Source organism: Oncorhynchus clarkii, chromosome 20 (genome assembly GCF_045791955.1).
Source record: "Oncorhynchus clarkii lewisi isolate Uvic-CL-2024 chromosome 20, UVic_Ocla_1.0, whole genome shotgun sequence".
Classification (NCBI taxonomy): Eukaryota; Metazoa; Chordata; class Actinopteri; order Salmoniformes; family Salmonidae; genus Oncorhynchus; species Oncorhynchus clarkii.
The window spans coordinates 1,142,037-1,166,822 of record NC_092166.1 but is presented as its reverse complement, the minus strand read 5'-3'; the positions used below and the strand labels follow the sequence as shown (position 1 = coordinate 1,166,822).

At 46.2% G+C, this 24,786-nt stretch overlaps 1 protein-coding gene across 1 annotated transcript in view; it reads left to right on the top strand.

Moving 5' to 3' along the window:
• The window catches only part of LOC139377199 (E3 ubiquitin-protein ligase TRIM47-like), a 31,993-nt gene extending 14,355 nt beyond the window's left edge, over positions 1-17,638 (top strand). Inside the window, exons 6-7 of the mRNA XM_071120200.1 lie at positions 14,059-14,181; positions 17,270-17,638. Coding sequence (XP_070976301.1) covers positions 14,059-14,181; positions 17,270-17,340 — 194 coding nt within the window. The 3' untranslated portion in view covers positions 17,341-17,638. The remainder of the gene's footprint in view (positions 1-14,058; positions 14,182-17,269) is intronic.
• Positions 17,639-24,786: the final 7,148 nt, after the last annotated feature.

The window sequence follows — 24,786 nt, the reverse complement described above, 5'->3', positions numbered from 1 at the left end:
TACTCTACCTCTACTCTACCTCCTACCTCTACTCTACCTCTAATCCACCTCTAATCCACCTCTACTCTACCTCTACTCTACCTCTACTCTACTCTACCTCTACTCTACCTCTACTCTACCTCTACTCTACCTCTACTCTATCTCTACTCTACCTCTACTCTAATCTACCTCTACTCTACCTCTACTCTAATCTACCTCTACTCTACCTCTACTCTACCTCCTACCTCTACTCTACCTCTAATCCACCTCTACTCTACCTCTACTCTACCTCTACTCTACTCTACCTCTACTCTACCTCTACTCTACCTCTACTCTACCTCCTATCTACCTCTAATCTACCTCTACTCTACCTCTACTCTACCTCCTACCTCTACTCTACCTCCTACCTCTACTCTACCTCTACTCTACCTCTAATCTACCTCTACTCTACCTCTACTCTACCTCTACTCTATCTCTACTCTACCTCTACTCTAATCTACCTCTACTCTACCTCTACTCTAATCTACCTCTACTCTACCTCTACTCTACCTCCTACCTCTACTCTACCTCTAATCCACCACTACTCTACCTCTACTCTACCTCTACTCTACTCTACCTCTACTCTACCTCTACTCTACCTCCTATCTACCTCTAATCTACCTCTACTCTACCTCTACTCTACCTCCTACCTCTACTCTACCTCCTACCTCTAATCTACCTCTAATCTACCTCTACTTTACCTCTACTCTACCTCTACTCTACCTCTAATCTACCTCTAATCTACCTCTAATCTACCTCTACTCTACCTCTACTCTACCTCCTACCTCTACTCTACCTCCTACCTCTAATCTACCTCTAATCTACCTCTACTTTACCTCTACTCTACCTCTACTCTACCTCCTATCTACCTCTACTCTACCTCTAATCCACCTCTACTCTACCTCTACTCTACCTCCTATCTCTACTCCACCTCTAATCTACCTCTAATCTACCTCCTATCTACCTCTAATCTCTACTCTACCTCTAATCTACCTCTACTCTACCTCCTATCTCTACTCCACCTCTAATCTACCTCTAATCTACCTCTAATCTACCTCCTATCTACCTCTAATCTACCTCCTACCTCTACTCTACCTCTAATCCACCTCTACTCTACCTCTAATCCACCTCTACTCTACCTCTACTCTACCTCTACTCTACCTATACTCTACCTCTACTCTAATCTACCTCCTATCTACCTCTAATCTACCTCTAATCTACCTCCTATCTACCTCTAATCTACCTCCTACCTCTACTCTACCTCTACTCTACCTCTAATCTACCTCCTATCTACCTCTAATCTACCTCCTACCTCTACTCTACCTCTACTCTACCTCTACTCTAATCTACCTCTACTCTACCTCTACTCTACCTCTACTCTAATCTACCTCTACTCTACCTCCTACCTCTACTCTACCTCTAATCCACCTCTAATCCACCTCTACTCTACCTCGACTCTACCTCTACTCTACCTCTACTCTACCTCTACTCTACTCTACCTCTACTCTACCTCTACTCTACCTCTACTCTACCTCCTATCTACCTCTACTCTACCTCTACTCTACCTCCTACCTCTAATCTACCTCTAATCTACCTCTAATCTACCTCTACTCTACCTCTACTCTACCTCTACTCTACCTCCTATCTACCTCCTATCTACCTCTAATCTACCTACCTCTACTCTACCTCTACTCTACCTCTACTCTACTCTACCTCCTACCTCTACTCTACCTCTACTCTACCTCTACTCTACCTCTACTCTACCTCTACTCTAGCTCTACTCTACCTCCTATCTACCTCTAATCTACCTCTACTCTACCTCTACTCTACCTCCTACCTCTACTCTACCTCTAATCTACCTCTAATCTACCTCTACTCTACCTCTACTCTACCTCTACTCTACCTCTAATCCACCTCTACTCTACCTCTAATCCACCTCTACTCTACCTCTACTCTACCTCTACTCTACCTCGACTCTACCTCTACTCTACCTCTACTCTACCTCTACCTCCTATCTACCTCTACTCTACCTCTACTCTACCTCCTACCTCTACTCTACCTCCTACCTCTAATCTACCTCTAATCTACCTCTACTCTACCTCTACTCTACCTCTACTCTAATCTACCTCTACTCTACCTCTACTCTACCTCTACTCTATCTCTACTCTACCTCTACTCTAATCTACCTCTACTCTACCTCTACTCTAATCTACCTTTACTCTACCTCTACTCTACCTCCTACCTCTACTCTACCTCTAATCCACCTCTAATCCACCTCTACTCTACCTCTACTCTACCTCTACTCTACCTCTACTCTACCTCCTATCTACCTCTAATCTACCTCTACTCTACCTCTACTCTACCTCCTACCTCTACTCTACCTCCTACCTCTAATCTACCTCTAATCTACCTCTACTCTACCTCTACTCTACCTCCTACCTCTACCTCCTACCTCTAATCTACCTCTAATCTACCTCTACTTTACCTCTACTCTACCTCTACTCTACCTCCTATCTACCTCTACTCTACCTCCTATCTCTACTCCACCTCTAATCTACCTCTAATCTACCTCCTACCTCTACTCTACCTCTAATCCACCTCTACTCTACCTCTAATCCACCTCTACTCTACCTCTACCTCTACTCTACCTCTACTCTACCTCTACTCTAATCTACCTCTACTCTACCTCTAATCTACCTCCTATCTACCTCTAATCTACCTCCTACCTCTACTCTACCTCTACTCTAATCTACCTCTACTCTACCTCTACTCTACCTCTACTCTAATCTACCTCTACTCTACCTCCTACCTCTACTCTACCTCTAATCCACCTCTAATCCACCTCTACTCTACCTCGACTCTACCTCTACTCTACCTCTACTCTACTCTACCTCTACTCTACCTCTACTCTACCTCTACTCTACCTCCTATCTACCTCTACTCTACCTCTACTCTACCTCCTACCTCTAATCTACATCTAATCTACCTCTAATCTACCTCTAATCTACCTCTAATCTACCTCTACTCTACCTCTACTCTACCTCCTATCTACCTCCTATCTACCTCTAATCTACCTACCTCTACTCTACCTCTACTCTACCTCTACTCTACTCTACCTCCTACCTCTACTCTACCTCTACTCTACCTCTAATCCACCTCTAATCCACCTCTACTCTACCTCTACTCTACCTCTACTCTACTCTACCTCTACTCTACCTCTACTCTACCTCTACTCTAGCTCTACTCTACCTCCTATCTACCTCTAATCTACCTCTACTCTACCTCTACTCTACCTCCTACCTCTACTCTACCTCTAATCTACCTCTAATCTACCTCTAATCTACCTCTACTCTACCTCTACTCTACCTCTACTCTACCTCTACTCTACCTCCTATCTACCTCTAATCTACCTCTAATCTACCTCCTATCTACCTCTACTCTACCTCTACTCTACCTCTACTCTAATCTACCTCTACTCTACCTCTACTCTACCTCTACTCTACCTCTACTCTACCTCCTATCTACCTCTACTCTACCTTTACTCTACCTCCTATCTACCTCTAATCTACCTCCTATCTACCTCTAATCTACCTACCTCTACTCTACCTCTACTCTACTCTAATCTACCTCTACTCTACCTCTACTCTACCTCTACTCTATCTCTACTCTACCTCTACTCTACCTCTACTCTACCTCTACTCTACCTCTACTCTAATCTACCTCTACTCTACCTCTACTCTACCTCTACTCTAATCTACCTCTACTCTACCTCCTACCTCTACTCTAATCTACCTCTACTCTACCTCTACTCTACCTCTACTCTAATCTACCTCTACTCTACCTCCTACCTCTACTCTACCTCTAATCCACCTCTAATCCACCTCTACTCTACCTCTAATCCACCTCTACTCTACCTCTACTCTACCTCTACTCTACCTCTACTCTAATCTACCTCCTATCTACCTTTAATCTACCTCCTACCTCTACTCTACCTCTACTCTACCTCTACTCTACCTCTACTCTAATCTACCTCTACTCTACCTCTACTCTACCTCTACTCTACCTCTACTCTACTCTACCTCTACTCTACCTCTACTCTACCTCTACTCTACCTCCTATCTACCTCTACTCTACCTCTACTCTACCTCCTACCTCTAATCTACATCTAATCCACCTCTACTCTACCTCTAATCCACCTCTACTCTACCTCCTACCTCTACTCTACCTCTACTCTAATCTACCTCTACTCTACCTCTAATCTACCTCCTATCTACCTCTAATCTACCTCCTACCTCTACTCTACCTCTACTCTACCTCTACTCTAATCTACCTCTACTCTACCTCCTACCTCTACTCTACCTCTAATCCACCTCTAATCCACCTCTACTCTACCTCTACTCTACCTCTACTCTACCTCTACCTCTACTCTACCTCTACTCTACCTCCTATCTACCTCTACTCTACCTCTACTCTACCTCCTACCTCTAATCTACCTCTAATCTACCTCTAATCTACCTCTAATCTACCTCTACTCTACCTCTACTCTACTCTACCTCTACTCTACCTCTAATCCACCTCTAATCCACCTCTACTCTACCTCTACTCTACCTCTACTCTACCTCTACTCTACCTCTACTCTACCTCTACTCTAGCTCTACTCTACCTCCTATCTACCTCTAATCTACCTCTACTCTACCTCTACTCTACCTCCTACCTCTACTCTACCTCTAATCTACCTCTAATCTACCTCTACTCTACCTCTACTCTACCTCTAATCCACCTCTACTCTACCTCTAATCCACCTCTACTCTACCTCTACTCTACCTCTACTCTACCTCTACTCTACCTCTACTCTACCTCTACCTCCTATCTACCTCTACTCTACCTCCTACCTCTACTCTACCTCCTACCTCTAATCTACCTCTAATCTACCTCTACTCTACCTCTACTCTACCTCTACTCTAATCTACCTCTACTCTACCTCTACTCTAATCTACCTCTACTCTACCTCTACTCTACCTCCTACCTCTACTCTACCTCTAATCCACCTCTAATCCACCTCTACTCTACCTCTACTCTACCTCTACTCTACTCTACCTCTACTCTACCTCTACTCTACCTCTACTCTACCTCCTATCTACCTCTAATCTACCTCTACTCTACCTCTACTCTACCTCCTACCTCTACTCTACCTCCTACCTCTACTCTACCTCTACTCTACCTCTAATCTACCTCTACTCTACCTCTACTCTACCTCTACTCTATCTCTACTCTACCTCTACTCTAATCTACCTCTACTCTACCTCTACTCTAATCTACCTCTACTCTACCTCTACTCTACCTCCTACCTCTACTCTACCTCTAATCCACCACTACTCTACCTCTACTCTACCTCTACTCTACCTCTACCTCTACTCTAATCTACCTCTACTCTACCTCTACTCTACCTCTAATCCACCTCTAATCCACCTCTACTCTACCTCTACTCTACCTCTACTCTACCTCTACTCTACCTCTACTCTACCTCTACTCTAGCTCTACTCTACCTCCTATCTACCTCTAATCTACCTCTACTCTACCTCTACTCTACCTCCTACCTCTACTCTACCTCTAATCTACCTCTAATCTACCTCTACTCTACCTCTACTCTACCTCTACTCTACCTCTAATCCACCTCTACTCTACCTCTAATCCACCTCTACTCTACCTCTACTCTACCTCTACTCTACCTCTACTCTACCTCTACTCTACCTCTACTCTACCTCTACCTCCTATCTACCTCTACTCTACCTCCTACCTCTACTCTACCTCCTACCTCTAATCTACCTCTAATCTACCTCTACTCTACCTCTACTCTACCTCTACTCTAATCTACCTCTACTCTACCTCTACTCTAATCTACCTCTACTCTACCTCTACTCTACCTCCTACCTCTACTCTACCTCTAATCCACCTCTAATCCACCTCTACTCTACCTCTACTCTACCTCTACTCTACTCTACCTCTACTCTACCTCTACTCTACCTCTACTCTACCTCCTATCTACCTCTAATCTACCTCTACTCTACCTCTACTCTACCTCCTACCTCTACTCTACCTCCTACCTCTAATCTACCTCTAATCTACCTCTACTTTACCTCTACTCTACCTCTACTCTACCTCCTATCTACCTCTAATCTACCTCTACTCTACCTCTACTCTACCTCCTACCTCTACCTCCTACCTCTAATCTACCTCTAATCTACCTCTACTTTACCTCTACTCTACCTCTACTCTACCTCCTATCTACCTCTACTCTACCTCTAATCCACCTCTACTCTACCTCTACTCTACCTCCTATCTACCTCTAATCTACCTCCTACCTCTACTCTACCTCTAATCCACCTCTACTCTACCTCTAATCCACCTCTACTCTACCTCTACCTCTACTCTACCTCTACTCTACCTCTACTCTAATCTACCTCCTATCTACCTCTAATCTACCTCTAATCTACCTCCTATCTACCTCTAATCTACCTCCTACCTCTACTCTACCTCTACTCTACCTCTACTCTAATCTACCTCTACTCTACCTCTAATCTACCTCCTATCTACCTCTAATCTACCTCCTACCTCTACTCTACCTCTACTCTACCTCTACTCTAATCTACCTCTACTCTACCTCTACTCTACCTCTACTCTACCTCTACTCTAATCTACCTCTACTCTACCTCCTACCTCTACTCTACCTCTAATCTACCTCTAATCTACCTCTACTCTACCTCTACTCTACCTCCTATCTACCTACCTCTACTCTACCTCTACTCTACTCTACCTCCTACCTCTACTCTACCTCTACTCTACCTCTAATCCACCTCTAATCCACCTCTACTCTACCTCTACTCTACCTCTACTCTACCTCTACTCTACCTCTACTCTAGCTCTACTCTACCTCCTATCTACCTCTAATCTACCTCTACTCTACCTCTACTCTACCTCCTACCTCTACTCTACCTCTAATCTACCTCTAATCTACCTCTACTCTACCTCTACTCTACCTCTACTCTACCTCCTATCTACCTCTACTCTACCTCTACTCTACCTCTACTCTAATCTACCTCTACTCTACCTCCTACCTCTAATCTACCTCTACTCTACCTCTACTCTACCTCTACTCTACCTCTACTCTACCTCTACTCTACCTCCTATCTACCTCTAATCTACCTCCTATCTACCTCTAATCTACCTACCTCTACTCTACCTCTACTCTACTCTACTCTACCTCTACTCTACCTCTACTCTACCTCTACTCTACCTCTACTCTACCTCTACTCTACTCTACCTCTACTCTACCTCTACTCTACCTCTACTCTACCTCCTATCTACCTCTACTCTACCTTTACTCTACCTCCTATCTACCTCTAATCTACCTCCTATCTACCTCTAATCTACCTACCTCTACTCTACCTCTACTCTACTCTAATCTACCTCTACTCTACCTCTACTCTACCTCTACTCTATCTCTACTCTACCTCTACTCTACCTCTACTCTACCTCTACTCTACCTCTACTCTAATCTACCTCTACTCTACCTCTACTCTACCTCTACTCTAATCTACCTCTACTCTACCTCCTACCTCTACTCTAATCTACCTCTACTCTACCTCTACCTCTACTCTACCTCTACTCTAATCTACCTCTACTCTACCTCTACTCTACCTCTACTCTACCTCCTACCTCTACTCTACCTCTAATCCACCTCTAATCCACCTCTACTCTACCTCTAATCCACCTCTACTCTACCTCTACTCTACCTCTACTCTACCTCTACTCTAATCTACCTCCTATCTACCTTTAATCTACCTCCTACCTCTACTCTACCTCTACTCTACCTCTACTCTACCTCTACTCTAATCTACCTCTACTCTACCTCTACCTCTACTCTACCTCTACTCTACCTCTACTCTACTCTACCTCTACTCTACCTCTACTCTACCTCTACTCTACCTCCTATCTACCTCTACTCTACCTCTACTCTACCTCCTACCTCTAATCTACATCTAATCCACCTCTACTCTACCTCTAATCCACCTCTACTCTACCTCTACCTCTACTCTACCTCTACTCTACCTCTACTCTAATCTACCTCCTATCTACCTCTAATCTACCTCTAATCTACCTCCTATCTACCTCTAATCTACCTCCTACCTCTACTCTACCTCTACTCTAATCTACCTCTACTCTACCTCTAATCTACCTCCTATCTACCTCTAATCTACCTCCTACCTCTACTCTACCTCTACTCTACCTCTACTCTAATCTACCTCTACTCTACCTCCTACCTCTACTCTACCTCTAATCCACCTCTAATCCACCTCTACTCTACCTCGACTCTACCTCTACTCTACCTCTACTCTACCTCTACCTCTACTCTACCTCTACTCTACCTCCTATCTACCTCTACTCTACCTCTACTCTACCTCCTACCTCTAATCTACATCTAATCTACCTCTAATCTACCTCTAATCTACCTCTAATCTACCTCTACTCTACCTCTACTCTACTCTACCTCCTACCTCTACTCTACCTCTAATCCACCTCTAATCCACCTCTACTCTACCTCTACTCTACCTCTACTCTACCTCTACTCTACCTCTACTCTAGCTCTACTCTACCTCCTATCTACCTCTAATCTACCTCTACTCTACCTCTACTCTACCTCCTACCTCTACTCTACCTCTAATCTACCTCTAATCTACCTCTACTCTACCTCTACTCTACCTCTACTCTACCTCTAATCCACCTCTACTCTACCTCTAATCCACCTCTACTCTACCTCTACTCTACCTCTACTCTACCTCTACTCTACCTCTACCTCCTATCTACCTCTACTCTACCTCCTACCTCTACTCTACCTCCTACCTCTAATCTACCTCTAATCTACCTCTACTCTACCTCTACTCTACCTCTACTCTAATCTACCTCTACTCTACCTCTACTCTATCTCTACTCTACCTCTACTCTAATCTACCTCTACTCTACCTCTACTCTAATCTACCTCTACTCTACCTCTACTCTACCTCCTACCTCTACTCTACCTCTAATCCACCTCTAATCCACCTCTACTCTACCTCTACTATACCTCTACTCTACCTCTACTCTACCTCTACTCTACCTCCTATCTACCTCTAATCTACCTCTACTCTACCTCTACTCTACCTCCTACCTCTACTCTACCTCCTACCTCTAATCTACCTCTACTTTACCTCTACTCTACCTCTACTCTACCTCCTATCTACCTCTAATCTACCTCTACTCTACCTCTACTCTACCTCCTACCTCTACCTCCTACCTCTAATCTACCTCTAATCTACCTCTACTTTACCTCTACTCTACCTCTACTCTACCTCCTATCTACCTCTACTCTACCTCTAATCCACCTCTACTCTACCTCTACTCTACCTCCTATCTACCTCTAATCTACCTCCTACCTCTACTCTACCTCTAATCCACCTCTACTCTACCTCTAATCCACCTCTACTCTACCTCTACCTCTACTCTACCTCTACTCTACCTCTACTCTAATCTACCTCCTATCTACCTCTAATCTACCTCTAATCTACCTCCTATCTACCTCTAATCTACCTCCTACCTCTACTCTACCTCTACTCTACCTCTACTCTAATCTACCTCTACTCTACCTCTAATCTACCTCCTATCTACCTCTAATCTACCTCCTACCTCTACTCTACCTCTACTCTACCTCTACTCTAATCTACCTCTACTCTACCTCTACTCTACCTCTACTCTACCTCTACTCTAATCTACCTCTACTCTACCTCCTACCTCTACTCTACCTCTAATCTACCTCTAATCTACCTCTACTCTACCTCTACTCTACCTCCTATCTACCTACCTCTACTCTACCTCTACTCTACTCTACCTCCTACCTCTACTCTACCTCTACTCTACCTCTAATCCACCTCTAATCCACCTCTACTCTACCTCTACTCTACCTCTACTCTACCTCTACTCTACCTCTACTCTACCTCTACTCTAGCTCTACTCTACCTCCTATCTACCTCTAATCTACCTCTACTCTACCTCTACTCTACCTCCTACCTCTACTCTACCTCTAATCTACCTCTAATCTACCTCTACTCTACCTCTACTCTACCTCTACTCTACCTCCTATCTACCTCTACTCTACCTCTACTCTACCTCTACTCTAATCTACCTCTACTCTACCTCCTACCTCTAATCTACCTCTACTCTACCTCTACTCTACCTCCTATCTACCTCTACTCTACCTCTACTCTACCTCCTATCTACCTCTAATCTACCTCCTATCTACCTCTAATCTACCTACCTCTACTCTACCTCTACTCTACTCTACTCTACCTCTACTCTACCTCTACTCTACCTCTACTCTATCTCTACTCTACCTCTACTCTACCTCTACTCTACCTCTACTCTAATCTACCTCTACTCTACCTCTACTCTAATCTACCTCTACTCTACCTCTACTCTACCTCTACTCTACCTCCTACCTCTACTCTACCTCTAATCCACCTCTACTCTACCTCTAATCCACCTCTACTCTACCTCTACTCTACCTCTACTCTACCTCTACTCTAATCTACCTCCTATCTACCTCTAATCTACCTCCTACCTCTACTCTACCTCTACTCTACCTCTACTCTAATCTACCTCTACTCTACCTCTAATCTACCTCCTATCTACCTCTACTCTACCTCCTACCTATACTCTACCTCCTACCTCTACTCTACCTCTAATCCACCTCTACTCTACCTCTACTCTACCTCTACTCTAATCTACCTCTACTCTACCTCTACTCTACCTCTACTCTAATCTACCTCTACTCTACCTCCTACCTCTACTCTACCTCTAATCCACCTCTAATCCACCTCTACTCTACCTCGACACTACCTCTACTCTACCTCTACTCTACCTCTACTCTACCTCTACTCTACCTCTACTCTACCTCCTATCTACCTCCTATCTACCTCTACTCTACCTCCTACCTCTAATCTACATCTAATCTACCTCTAATCTACCTCTAATCTACCTCTAATCTACCTCTACTCTACCTCTACTCTACCTCCTATCTACCTCCTATCTACCTCTAATCGACCTACCTCTACTCTACCTCTACTCTACTCTACCTCCTACCTCTACTCTACCTCTACTCTACCTCTAATCCACCTCTAATCCACCTCTACTCTACCTCTACTCTACCTCTACTCTACTCTACCTCTACTCTACCTCTACTCTACCTCTACTCTAGCTCTACTCTACCTCCTATCTACCTCTACTCTACCTCCTACCTCTAATCTACCTCTACTCTACCTCTACTCTACCTCCTATCTACCTCTACTCTACCTCTACTCTACCTCCTATCTACCTCTAATCTACCTCCTATCTACCTATCTCTACTCTACCTCTACTCTACCTCTACTCTACCTCTACTCTAATCTACCTCTACTCTACCTCTACTCTACCTCTACTCTACTACCTCTACTCTACCTCTACTCTACCTCTACTCTACCTCTACTCTACCTCTAATCTACCTCTACTCTACCTCTACTCTACTCTAATCTACCTCTACTCTACCTCTACTCTACCTCTACTCTACCTCCTACCTCTACTCTACCTCTAATCCACCTCTAATCCACCTCTACTCTACCTCTAATCCACCTCTACTCTACCTCTACTCTACCTCTACTCTAATCTACCTCCTATCTACCTCTAATCTACCTCCTACCTCTACTCTACCTCTACTCTACCTCTACTCTAATCTACCTCTACTCTACCTCTAATCTACCTCCTATCTACCTCTACTCTACCTCCTACCTATACTCTACCTCCTACCTCTACTCTACCTCTAATCCACCTCTACTCTACCTCTACTCTACCTCTACTCTAATCTACCTCTACTCTACCTCTACTCTACCTCTACTCTACCTCTACTCTAATCTACCTCTACTCTACCTATCTACCTACTCTACTCTACTCTCCTACCTCTACTCTACCTCTAATCCACCTCTAATCCACCTCTACTCTACCTCGACACTACCTCTACTCTACCTCTACTCTACCTCTACTCTACCTCTACTCTACCTCTACTCTACCTCCTATCTACCTCTACTCTACCTCTACTCTACCTCCTACCTCTAATCTACATCTAATCTACCTCTAATCTACCTCTAATCTACCTCTAATCTACCTCTACTCTACCTCTACCTCCTATCTACCTCCTATCTACCTCTAATCTACCTACCTCTACTCTACCTCTACTCTACTCTACCTCCTACCTCTACTCTACCTCTACTCTACCTCTAATCCACCTCTACTCTACCTCTACTCTACCTCTACTCTACTCTACCTCTACTCTACCTCTACTCTACCTCTACTCTAGCTCTACTCTACCTCTAATCTACCTCTACTCTACCTCTACTCTACCTCCTACCTCTACTCTACCTCTAATCTACCTCTACTCTACCTCTACTCTACCTCTACTCTACCTCTACTCTACCTCCTATCTACCTCTACTCTACCTCTACTCTACCTCTACTCTAATCTACCTCTACTCTACCTCCTACCTCTAATCTACCTCTACTCTACCTCTACTCTACCTCCTATCTACCTCTACTCTACCTCTACTCTACCTCCTATCTACCTCTAATCTACCTCCTATCTACCTCTAATCTACCTACCTCTACTCTACCTCTACTCTAATCTACCTCTACTCTACCTCTACTCTACTCTACCTCTACTCTACCTCTCTACTCTACCTCTACTCTACTCTACCTCTACTCTACCTCTACCTCTACTCTAATCTACCTCTACTCTACCTCTACTCTACCTCTACTCTAATCTACCTCTACTCTACCTCTACTCTACCTCTACTCTACCTCCTACCTCTACTCTACCTCTAATCCACCTCTAATCCACCTCTACTCTACCTCTAATCCACCTCTACTCTACCTCTACTCTACCTCTACTCTACCTCTACTCTAATCTACCTCCTATCTACCTCTAATCTACCTCCTACCTCTACTCTACCTCTACTCTACCTCTACTCTAATCTACCTCTACTCTACCTCTAATCTACCTCCTATCTACCTCTACTCTACCTCCTACCTATACTCTACCTCCTACCTCTACTCTACCTCTAATCCACCTCTACTCTACCTCTACTCTACCTCTACTCTACCTCTACTCTACCTCTACTCTACCTCATATCTACCTCTAATCTACCTCTAATCTACCTCCTACCTCTACTCTACCTCTACTCTAATATACCTCTACTCTACCTCTAATCTACCTCCTATCTACCTCTAATCTACCTCCTACCTCTACTCTACCTCCTACCTCTACTCTACCTCTAATCCACCTCTACTCTACCTCTACTCTACCTCTACTCTACCTCTACCTCTACTCTAATCTACCTCTACTCTACCTCTACTCTACCTCTACTCTATCTCTACTCTACCTCTACTCTATTCTACCTCTACTCTACCTCTACTCTACCTCTACTCTAATCTACCTCTACTCTACCTCTACTCTACCTCCTACCTCTACTCTACCTCTACTCTACCTCTAATCCACCTCTAATCCACCTCTACTCTACCTCGACTCTACCTCTACTCTACTCTACCTCTACTCTACCTCTACTCTACTCTACCTCTACTCTACCTCTACTCTACCTCCTATCTACCTCTACTCTACCTCTACTCTACCTCCTACCTCTAATCTACCTCTACTCTACCTCTACTCTACCTCCTATCTAACTCTACTCTACCTCTACTCTACCTCTACTCTACCTCTGCTCTACCTCCTATCTCTAATGTAATGATTCATCCATTGCAGTGCTTTTTAAAATGTTTTTAGCCTTTATTTAATTTAGGTCAGTTGGTTCTGTGTTTCTGGCACTGGGCCTAGGAGTTGTTTCTGGACTAGAGTCTGTTTGGGACCGGGTCTAGCAGTTGTTTGTGGGCATTGCCTATGTTGTGACCCGTTCTGTCTCCTCCTACCTAGTGGTGGCTCCTCCGCCAGCTCTGGCTGCAGTAGAGCAGAGCTCCAGTGGGGGGGGTCTCAACCCGTTCCTCAGCCCGGGAGCTGCAGTCCCCACATTCGGGGGCTTCGCGTTCTCACCCTTCGGTAAGTAGAAACCTAATAGTAGATAATGCTGAAACCAACTCTACAACTCTATTGGTCAAATCCAGTACTAGACGATGATAGTTGGGTTTTAGTCTGATGTGGAGACTTGCTCTACCTGTTGTTTTGAGGGAGACCGGTCGGATCAACCTGAAAGGTAGGTCTAGGAGCTAGTTGTACTTTAACATGGCTCAGCCATCCCCTACAGCAGTGTTGCTCAACTCCGGGCCCCCTTCCCACAGCCCAACTCCGGGCCCCCTTCCCACAGCCCAACTCCGGGCCCCCTTCCCACAGCCCAACTCCGGTCCAACCCCTCAACAGCCCAACTCCGGTCCCCCTCAACAGCCCAACTCCGGTCCCCCTCAACAGCCCAACTCCAGGACCCCTCAACAGCCCAACTCCGGTCCCCCTCAACAGTCCCCCTCAACAGCCCAACTCCGGTTCCCCCCCACAGCCCAACTCGGGCCCCCCCCACAGCCCATCCGGTCCCCCTCAACAGCCCAACTCCCCCTCAACAGCCCAACTCCAGGACCCCTCAACAGCCCAACTCCGGTTCCCCTCAACAGTCCCCCTCAACAGCCCAACTCCGCCCCCCCCCACAGCCCAACTCGGGTCCCCCCCACATCCCATCCGGTCCCCCTCAACAGCCCAACTCCGCCCCCACCCCCTCCCCCCCACAGCCCAACTCCGGTCCCCCTCCCCCCCAACAGCCCAACTCCGCCCCCCCCCCCCCCCCCCCCCCAAAGCCCAACTCGGGTCCCCCCCACAGCCCAACTCGGGTCCCCCCCACAGCCCAACTCGGGTCCCCCCCACAGCCCAACTCGGGTCCCCCCCACAGCCCAACTCGGGTCCCCCCCACAGCCCAACTCCGGTCCCCCCCACAGCCCAACTCCGGTCCCCCTCAACAGCCCAACTCCGCCCCCCCCTCCCCCCCACAGCCCAACTCCGGTCCCCCTCCCCCCCAACAGCCCAACTCCGGTCCCCCCCAACAGCCCAACACCGGAACAGCCAACTCCGGTCCCCCTCCCCCCAACAGCCCAACTCCGGTCCCCCTCAACAGCTCAACTCCGGAACAGCCCAACTCCGGTCCCCCTCAACAGCCCAACTCCGGAACAGCCCAACTCCGGTCCCCCCCCCCCCCACAGCCCAACTCCGCCCCACCCCCCTCCCCCTCAACAGCCCAACTCCGGTCCCCCTCAACAGCCCAACTCCGCCTCCCCCCACAGCCCAACTCCGGTCCCCCTCAACAGCCCAACTCCGGTCGCCCCCAACAGCCCAACTCCGGAACAGCCCAACTCCGGTCCCCCTCAACAGCCCAACTCCGGAACAGCCCAACTCCGGTCCCCCCCCACAGCCCAACTCCACCCCACCCCCCTCCCCCCCAACAGCCCAACTCCGGTCCCCCTCAACAGCCCAACTCCAGTCCCCCCCAACAGCCCAACTCCCGTCTCCCCCCCAACAGCCCAACTCCAGTGATCCAGTCCTCCTCAACAGCCCAACTCCAGTGATCCAGTCCCCCTCAACAGCCCAACTCCAGTGATCCAGTCCCCCTCAACAGCCCAACTCCAGTGATCCAGTCCCCCTCAACAGCCCAACTCCAGTGATCCAGTCCCCCTCAACAGCCCAACAGCCCAACGCCAGTGATCCAGTCCCCCTCAACAGCCCAACTCCAGTCCCCCACAACAGCCCAACTCCAGTCCCCCACAACAGCCCAACTCCAGTCCCCCACAACAGCCCAACTCCAGTCCCCCACAACAGCCCAACTCCAGTCCCCCACAACAGCCCAACTCCAGTCCCCCACAACAGCCCAACTCCAGTCCCCCACAACAGCCCAACTCCAGTCCCCCACAACAGCCCAACTCCAGTCCCCCATAACAGCCCAACTCCAGTCCCCCACAACAGCCCAACTCCAGTCCCCCACAACAGCCCAACTCCAGTCCCCCACAACAGCCCAACTCCAGTCCCCCACAACAGCCCAACTCCAGTCCCCCACAACAGCCCAACTCCAGTCCCCCACAACAGCCCAACTCCAGGCCCCCACAACAGCCCAACTCCATTCCCCCTCAACAGCCCAACTCCAGTGATCCAGTCCCCCTCAACAGCCCAACTCCAGTGATCCAGTCCCCCTCAACAGCCCAACTCCGGTCCCCCTCAACAGCCCAACTCCGGTCCCCCTCAACAGCCCAACTCCGGTCCCCCTCAACAGCCCAACTCCGGTCCCCCTCAACAGCCCAACTCCGGTCCCCCTCAACAGCCCAACTCCGGTCCCCCTCAACAGCCCAACTCCGGTCTCCCCTCCACAGCCCAACTCCGGTCTCCCACAACAGCCCAACTTCAGTCCCTCACAACAGCCCAACTCCATTCCCCCTCAACAGCCCAACTCCAGTGATCCAGTCCCCCTCAACAGCCCAACTCCAGTGATCCAGTCCCCCTCAACAGCCCAACTCCGGTCCCCCTCAACAGCCCAACTCCGGTCCCCGTCAACAGCCCAACTCCGGTCCCCCTCAACAGCCCAACTCCGGTCCCCCTCAACAGCCCAACTCCGGTCCCCCTCAACAGCCCAACTCCGGTCCCCCCTCCACAGCCCAACTCCGGTCTCCCCTCCACAGCCCAACTCCGGTCTCCCCTCCACAGCCCAACTCCGGTCTCCCCTCCACAGCCCAACTCCGGTCTCCCCTCCACAGCCCAACTCCGGTCTCCCCTCCACAGCCCAACTCCGGTCTCCCACAACAGCCCAACTTCAGTCCCTCACAACAGCCCAACTCCATTCCCCCTCAACAGCCCAACTCCAGTGATCCAGTCCCCCTCAACAGCCCAACTCCAGTGATCCAGTCCCCCTCAACAGCCCAACTCCGGTCCCCCTCAACAGCCCAACTCCGGTCTCCCCTCCACAGCCCAACTCCGGTCTCCCCTCCACAGCCCAACTCCGGTCTCCCCTCCACAGCCCAACTCCAGTGATCCAGTCCCCCCCAACAGCCCAACCTCTGTCCCAGGTTGTATCTAGTTTTACAGTAAAGTGAAGACACGTCACTATACAGCTGTGTCCCAGGTCTTCCTAGAGGTGTGCTGACTAACTCTTCTGTCGTCTCAGGATCCAAGCTCTCCTCCTCCAACGGCTCCAGACAGAGGATGATGCAGCGGAAGTCACGCAGGAAGCTGTAACTCAGGCAGAGAGAACGGTTTTGCTGAAGAGAGGGAGAGGGGATGCCCAAGCAGAGGTTGTGACTGTGGGAAGACCGGTTGGAGAGAACCAGACGGGACCTCTCTCTTGTCAGACATAATGTATTCACCTGATGAATCAGTACCTGTTGCTTTCAACAATGATACAGTATAACTTTTTAAAGACATGATTTACAATTATGTTGTTTTTTTCCCCAGACATATTTAATTATAATAAATCAGTCTGTAATGAATGCTTTTAAGTGACACGATGAAATAAATACACAGATCTGCTTTTAAACTCGTCTGTCTTGCTTCTTCATTCTGGTGGTGTATTCATTAGTGGGACACTGTTGCTAAATGTTTACGTCTGTTTGCTTCCTAGTCCTATAGCTGGCATCACAACACAAACACAGGCCTATGGAGGAAGTTCCTGAACAATGCGGGCAGTGTCCTGTCCCACAGAGAATAAATCACTGAGCGTGGTACTGTAGTGTTAACTACACTTTAACAAAAGTTGGAGCGATGTGTTCGGGTTAGCATGTAGTTGGAGAACAGGTTAACGTGCCGTTTCACAACGTATGCGGGAATGTCTACCTGTCCTTGTCTCCATGGTAACCATGGTTAGTCTGGGGTCTAACACACGCCTGTTATAGTGGGGTTTAACATGCCTGTTATAGTGTAGACTGGTTACTCTGGGGTCTAACACACGCCTGTTATAGTGTAGACTGGTTAGTCTGGGGTCTAACACACGCCTGTTATAGTGGGGTCTAACACGCCTGTTATAGTGTAGACTGGTTAGTCTGGGGTCTAACACACGCCTGTTATAGTGTGGACTGGTTAGTCTGGGGTCTAACACACGCCTGTTATAGTGTAGACTGGTTAGTCTGGGGTCTAACACACGCCTGTTATAGTGTGGACTGGTTAGTCTGGGGTCTAACAAACGCCTGTTATAGTGGGGTCTAACACGCCTGTTATAGTGTAGACTGGTTAGTCTGGGGTCTAACACGCCTGTTATAGTGTAGACTGGTTACTCTGGGGTCTAACACATGCCTGTTATAGTGTAGACTGGTTAGTCTGGGGTCTAACACACGCCTGTTATAGTGTGGACTGGTTAGTCTGGGGTCTAACACACACCTGTTATAGTGTAGACTGGTTAGTCTGGGGTCTAACACACGCCTGTTATAGTGTGGACTGGTTAGTCTGGAGTCTAACACGCCTGTTATAGTGGGGTCTAACACGCCTGTTATAGTGTGGACTGGTTAGTCTGGGGTCTAACACGCCTGTTATAGTGGGGTCTAACACGCTTGTTATAGTGTGGACTGGTTACTCTGGGGTTTAACACAGACTAACCAGTCCACACTATAACAGGCGTGTGTTAAACCCCAGACTAACCAGTCCACACTATAACAGGTGTGTGTTAGACCCCAGACTAACCAGTCTACACTATAACAGGCGTGTGTTAGACCCCAGACTAACCAGTCTACACTATAACAGGTGTGTGTTAGACCCCAGACTAACCAGTCCACACTATAACAGGCGTGTGTTAGACCCCAGACTAACCAGTCTACACTATAACAGGTGTGTGTTAGACCCCAGACTAACCAGTCTACACTATAACAGGTGTGTGTTAGACCCCAGACTAACCAGTCCACACTATAACAGGCGTGTGTTAGACCCCAGACTAACCAGTCTACACTATAACAGGTGTGTGTTAGACCCCAGACTAACCAGTCCACACTATAACAGGCGTGTGTTAGACCCAGTCCACACTATAACAGGCGTGTGTTAGACCCAGTCTACACTATAACAGGCGTGTGTTAGACCCAGTCTACACTATAACAGGCAAGTGTTAGGCTGATATAGTGACACAGACCTTAAGGACAAAACAAACCAATGTCAGTAAATGATCCTGTAGTGGCTAAGGTTTCTGGAATCTAAAAAGCACTTCTATCGACACAGTACAGGTTGGTCACTTACAGCCAGACACAACAATACAGGTTGGTCCCATACAGCCAGACACAACAATACAGGTTGGTCCCTTACAGCCAGACACAACAATACAGGTTGGTTCCATACAGCCAGACACAACAATACAGGTTGGTCCCTTACAGCTAGACACAACAATACAGGTTGGTCCCATACAGCCAGACACAACAATACAGGTTGGTCCCATACAGCCAGACACAACAATACAGGTTGGTCCCTTACAGCCAGAAACAACAATACAGGTTGGTTCCATCGACTCTGTCAATCACAGTATTCTTATCGGCAGACTCAATAGCCTTGGTTTCTCAAATGATTGCCTCGCCTGGTTCACCAACTACTTCTCTGATAGAGTTCACTATGTCAAATCAGAGGGCCTGTTGTCTGGGCCTCTGGCAGTCTCTATGGGGGTGCCACAGGGTTCAATTCTCGGGCCGACTCTCTTCTCTGTAAACATCAATGATGTCGCTCTTGCTGCTGGCGATTCTCTGATCCACCTCTACGCAGACGACACCATTCTGTATACTTCTGGCCCTCCCTTGGACACTGTGTTAACTAACCTCCAGACGAGCTTCAATGCCATACAACTCTTCTTCCGTGGCCTCAAACTGCTCTTAAATGCAAGTAAAACTAAATGCATGCTCTTCAACCGATCGCAACCAGCACCTGCCCGCCTGTCCAGCATCACTACTCTGGGCGGCTCTGACTTCAAATATGTGGACAACTACAAATACCTAGGTGTCTGGTTAGACTGTAAACTCTCCTTACAGACTCACATCAAGCATCTCCAATCCAAAATTAAATCTAGAATCGGCTTCCTATTTCACAACAAAGCCTCCTTCACTCATGCTGCCTAACATACCTGCATAAAACTGACTATCCTGCCGATCCTCGACTTCGGTGATGTCTTTTACAAAATAGCCTCCAACACTCTACTCAACAAATTGGATGCAGTCTATTACAGTGCCATCCGTTTTGTCACCAAAGCCCCATATACTACCCACCACTGCGACCGGTATGCTCTCGTAGGCTGGCCCTCGCTTCATATTCGTCGCCAAACCCACTGGCTCCAGGTCATCTACAAGTCTTTGCTAGGTAAAGCCCCGCCTTAACTCAGCTCACTGGTCACCATAGCAACACCCAGCAGGTACATTTCGCAGGTCACCCCCAAAGCCAATTCCTACTTTGGCCGCCTTTCCTTCCAGTTCTCGGCTGCCAATGACTGGAACGAATTGCAAAAATCACTGAAGTTGGAGACTCATTTCTCCCTCACTAACTTTAAGCATCAGCTGTCAGAGCAGCTCAGAGATCATTGCACCTGTACATAGTCAATCTGTAAATAGCCCATCCAACTACCTCATCCCCAACCTTAACGACCCAGCACCAACAACCCAACCTTTGCTCCTTTCTCCTTTATTTGTTTTGCTCCTTTGCACCCCAATATCTCTACGTGCACACATTCATCTGCACATCTATCACTCCAATGTTTAATTGCTAAATTGTAAATATTTCTCCACTATGGCCTATTTATTGCCTTACCTCCCTAATCTTAACTCATTTGCACACACTGTATATAGACTTTTATACTGTGTTATTGACAGTATGCTTGTTTATTCCATGTGTAACTCTGTTGTTGTTTGTGTCGCACTGCTTTGCTTTATCTTGGACAGGTCACAGGTGTAAATTAAAACTTGTTCTCAACTGGCCTACCTGGTTAAATAAAGGTGAAATAAAAATAAATAAACAAGATAGATGAGGGAAGTTAATGCCTGTATTATTCTCATACAGGTAGCCCATACATTCATTATTTGTAATGATTCGATTTTCATTGCTTTAAACTAGTAGCTCATCTTGACCGTGTGTTGTTCCTTCTCTCTGCAAGACATCAGTTACAAGGCAAGCATATCTTCAAACTGAGGACAGACACATATACACTAGACATATACACTAGACATATACACTAGACATATACACTAGACATAGACATATAGACATATACACTAGACATATACACTAGACATATACACTAGACATATACACCAGACATATACACTAGACATATACACTAGACATATACACCAGACACATACACTAGACATATACACTAGACATATACATCAGACATATACACTAGACATATACACTAGACATATACACTAGACATATACACTAGACATATACACTAGACATATACACTAGACATATACACCAGACATATACACCAGACATATACACCAGACACATACACTAGACATATACACCAGACATATACACTAGACATATACACTAGACATATACACTAGACATATACACCAGACATATACACTAGATATATACACTAGATATATACACCAGACATATACACTAGACATATACACCAGACATATACACCAGACATATACACTAGACATATACACCAGACACATACACTAGACATATACACTAGACATATACATCAGACATATACACTAGACATATACACTAGACATATACACTAGACATATACACTAGACATATACACTAGACATATACACCAGACATATACACCAGACACATACACTAGACATATACACCAGACATATACACTAGACATATACACTAGACATATACACTAGACATATACACCAGACATATACACTAGATATATACACTATATATATACACCAGACATATACACTAGACATATACACCAGACATATACACCAGACATATACACTAGACATATACACCAGACACATACACTAGACATATACACTAGACATATACACTAGACATATACACCAGACATATACACCAGACATATACACTAGACATATACACCAGACATATACACTAGACATAGACATATACACTAGACATATACACTAGACATATACACTAGACATATACACTAGACATATACACTAGACATATACACCAGACATATACACCAGACATATACACCAGACATATACACCAGACATATACACCAGACATATACACTAGACATATACACCAGACACATACACTAGACATATACACTAGACATATACATCAGACATATACACTAGACATATACACTAGACATATACACTAGACATATACACTAGACATATACACTAGACATATACACCAGACATATACACCAGACATATACACCAGACACATACACTAGACATATACACCAGACATATACACTAGACATATACACTAGACATATACACTAGACATATACACCAGACATATACACTAGATATTTACACTAGATATATACACCAGACATATACACTAGACATATACACCAGACATATACACCAGACATATACACTAGACATATACACCAGACACATACACTAGACATATACACTAGACATATACACTAGACATATACACCAGACATATACACCAGACATATACACTAGACATATACACCAGACATATACACTAGACATAGACATATACACTAGACATATACACTAGACATATACACTAGACATAGACACTAGACATATACACTAGACATAGACATATACACCAGACATAGACACTAGACATAGACATATACACTAGACATATACACTAAACATATACACTAGACATATACACTAGACATATACACTAGACATATACATCAGACATATACACTAGACATATACACCAGACATATACACCAGACATATACACTAGACATATACACTAGACATATACACCAGACATATACACTAGACATAGACATATACACTAGACATATACACTAGACATATACACTAGACATATACACTAGACATATACACTAGACATAGACATATACACCAGACATAGACACTAGACATAGACATATACACCAGACATATACATTAGACATATACACTAGACATATACACTAGACATATACACTAGACATAGACATATACACTAGACATATACACCAGACATATACACTAGACATATACACCAGACTTATACACTAGACATATACACCAGACATATACACTAGACATATACACTAGACATATACACCAGACAGGTCAAGGCTTTGTGCATGAATGGATTTGAGATGTTAGTTACGCTCAAAAAAATGTTGGATTGTTAAGGTTGGGTTGTTGGTGCTGGGTCGTTAAGGTTGGGTTGTTGGTGCTGGGTCATTAAGGTTGGGTTGTTGGTGCTGGGTCATTAAGGTTGGGCTGTTGGTGCTGGGTCGTTAAGGTTGGGTTGTTGGTGCTGGGTCGTTAAGGTTGGGTTGTTGGTGCTGGGTCATTAAGGTTGGGTTGTTGGTGCTGGGTCATTAAGGTTTGGTTGTTAAGTTTAGGTTGTTGGTGCTGGGTCATTAAGGTTGGGTTGTTGGTGCTGGGTCGTTAAGGTTGGGTTGTTGGTGCTGGGTCATTAAGGTTGGGTTGTTGGTGCTGGGTTGTTAAAGTTGGGTTGTTGGTGCTGGGTCATTAAGGTTGGGTCGTTAAGGTTGGGTTGTTGGTGCTGGGTCATTAAGGTTGGGCTGTTGGTGCTGGGTCATTAAGGTTGGGTTGTTAGTGCTGGGTCATTAAGGTTGAGTTGTTGGTGCTGGGTCATTAAGGTTGGGTTGTTAAGGTTAGGTTGTTGGTGCTGGGTCATTAAGGTTGGGTTGTTGGTGCTGGGTCATTAAGGTTGGGTTGTTGGTGCTGGGTCATTAAGGTTGGGTTGTTAAGGTTGGGTTGTTGGTGCTGGGTCATTATTGGGTTGTTGGTGCTGGGTCATTAAGGTTGGGTTGTTGGTGCTGGATCATTAAAGTTGGCTCATTAAGGTTGGGTTGTTGGTGCTGGTTCATTAAGGTTGGGTCACTAAGGTTGGGTTGTTGGTGCTGGGTCATTAAGGTTGGGTTGTTGGTGCTGGGTCAGTAAGGTTGGGTTGTTGGTGCTGGGTCATTAAGGTTGGGTTGTTGGTTCTGGGTCATTAAGGTTGGGTTGTTGGTGCTGGGTCATTAAGTTTGGGTCATTAAGGTTGGGTTGTTGGTGCTGGGTCATTAAGGTTGGGTTGTTAATGCTGGGTCATTAAGGTTGGGTCATTAAGGTTGGGCTGTTGGTGCTGGGTCATTAAGGTTGGGTCATTAAGGTTGGGCTGTTGGTGCTGGGTCATTAAGGTTGGGCTGTTGGTGCTGGGTTATTAAGGTTGGGTTGTTGGTGCTGGGTCATTAAGGTTGGGCTGTTGGTGCTGGGTCATTAAGGTTGGATCATTAAGGTTGGGCTGTTGGTGCTGGGTCGTTAAGGTTGGGCTGTTGGTGCTGGTTCATTAAGGTTGGGTTGTTGGTGCTGGGTCATTAAGGTTGGGTCAGTAAGGTTGGGTTGTTGGTGCTGGGTCATTAAGGTTGGGCTGTTGGTGCTGGGTCATTAAGGTTGGGTCATTAAGGTTGGGCTGTTGGTGCTGGGTCATTAAGGTTGGGTCATTAAGGTTGGGTTGTTGGTGCTGGTTCATTAAGGTTGGGCTGTTGGTGCTGGGTCATTAAGGTTGGGC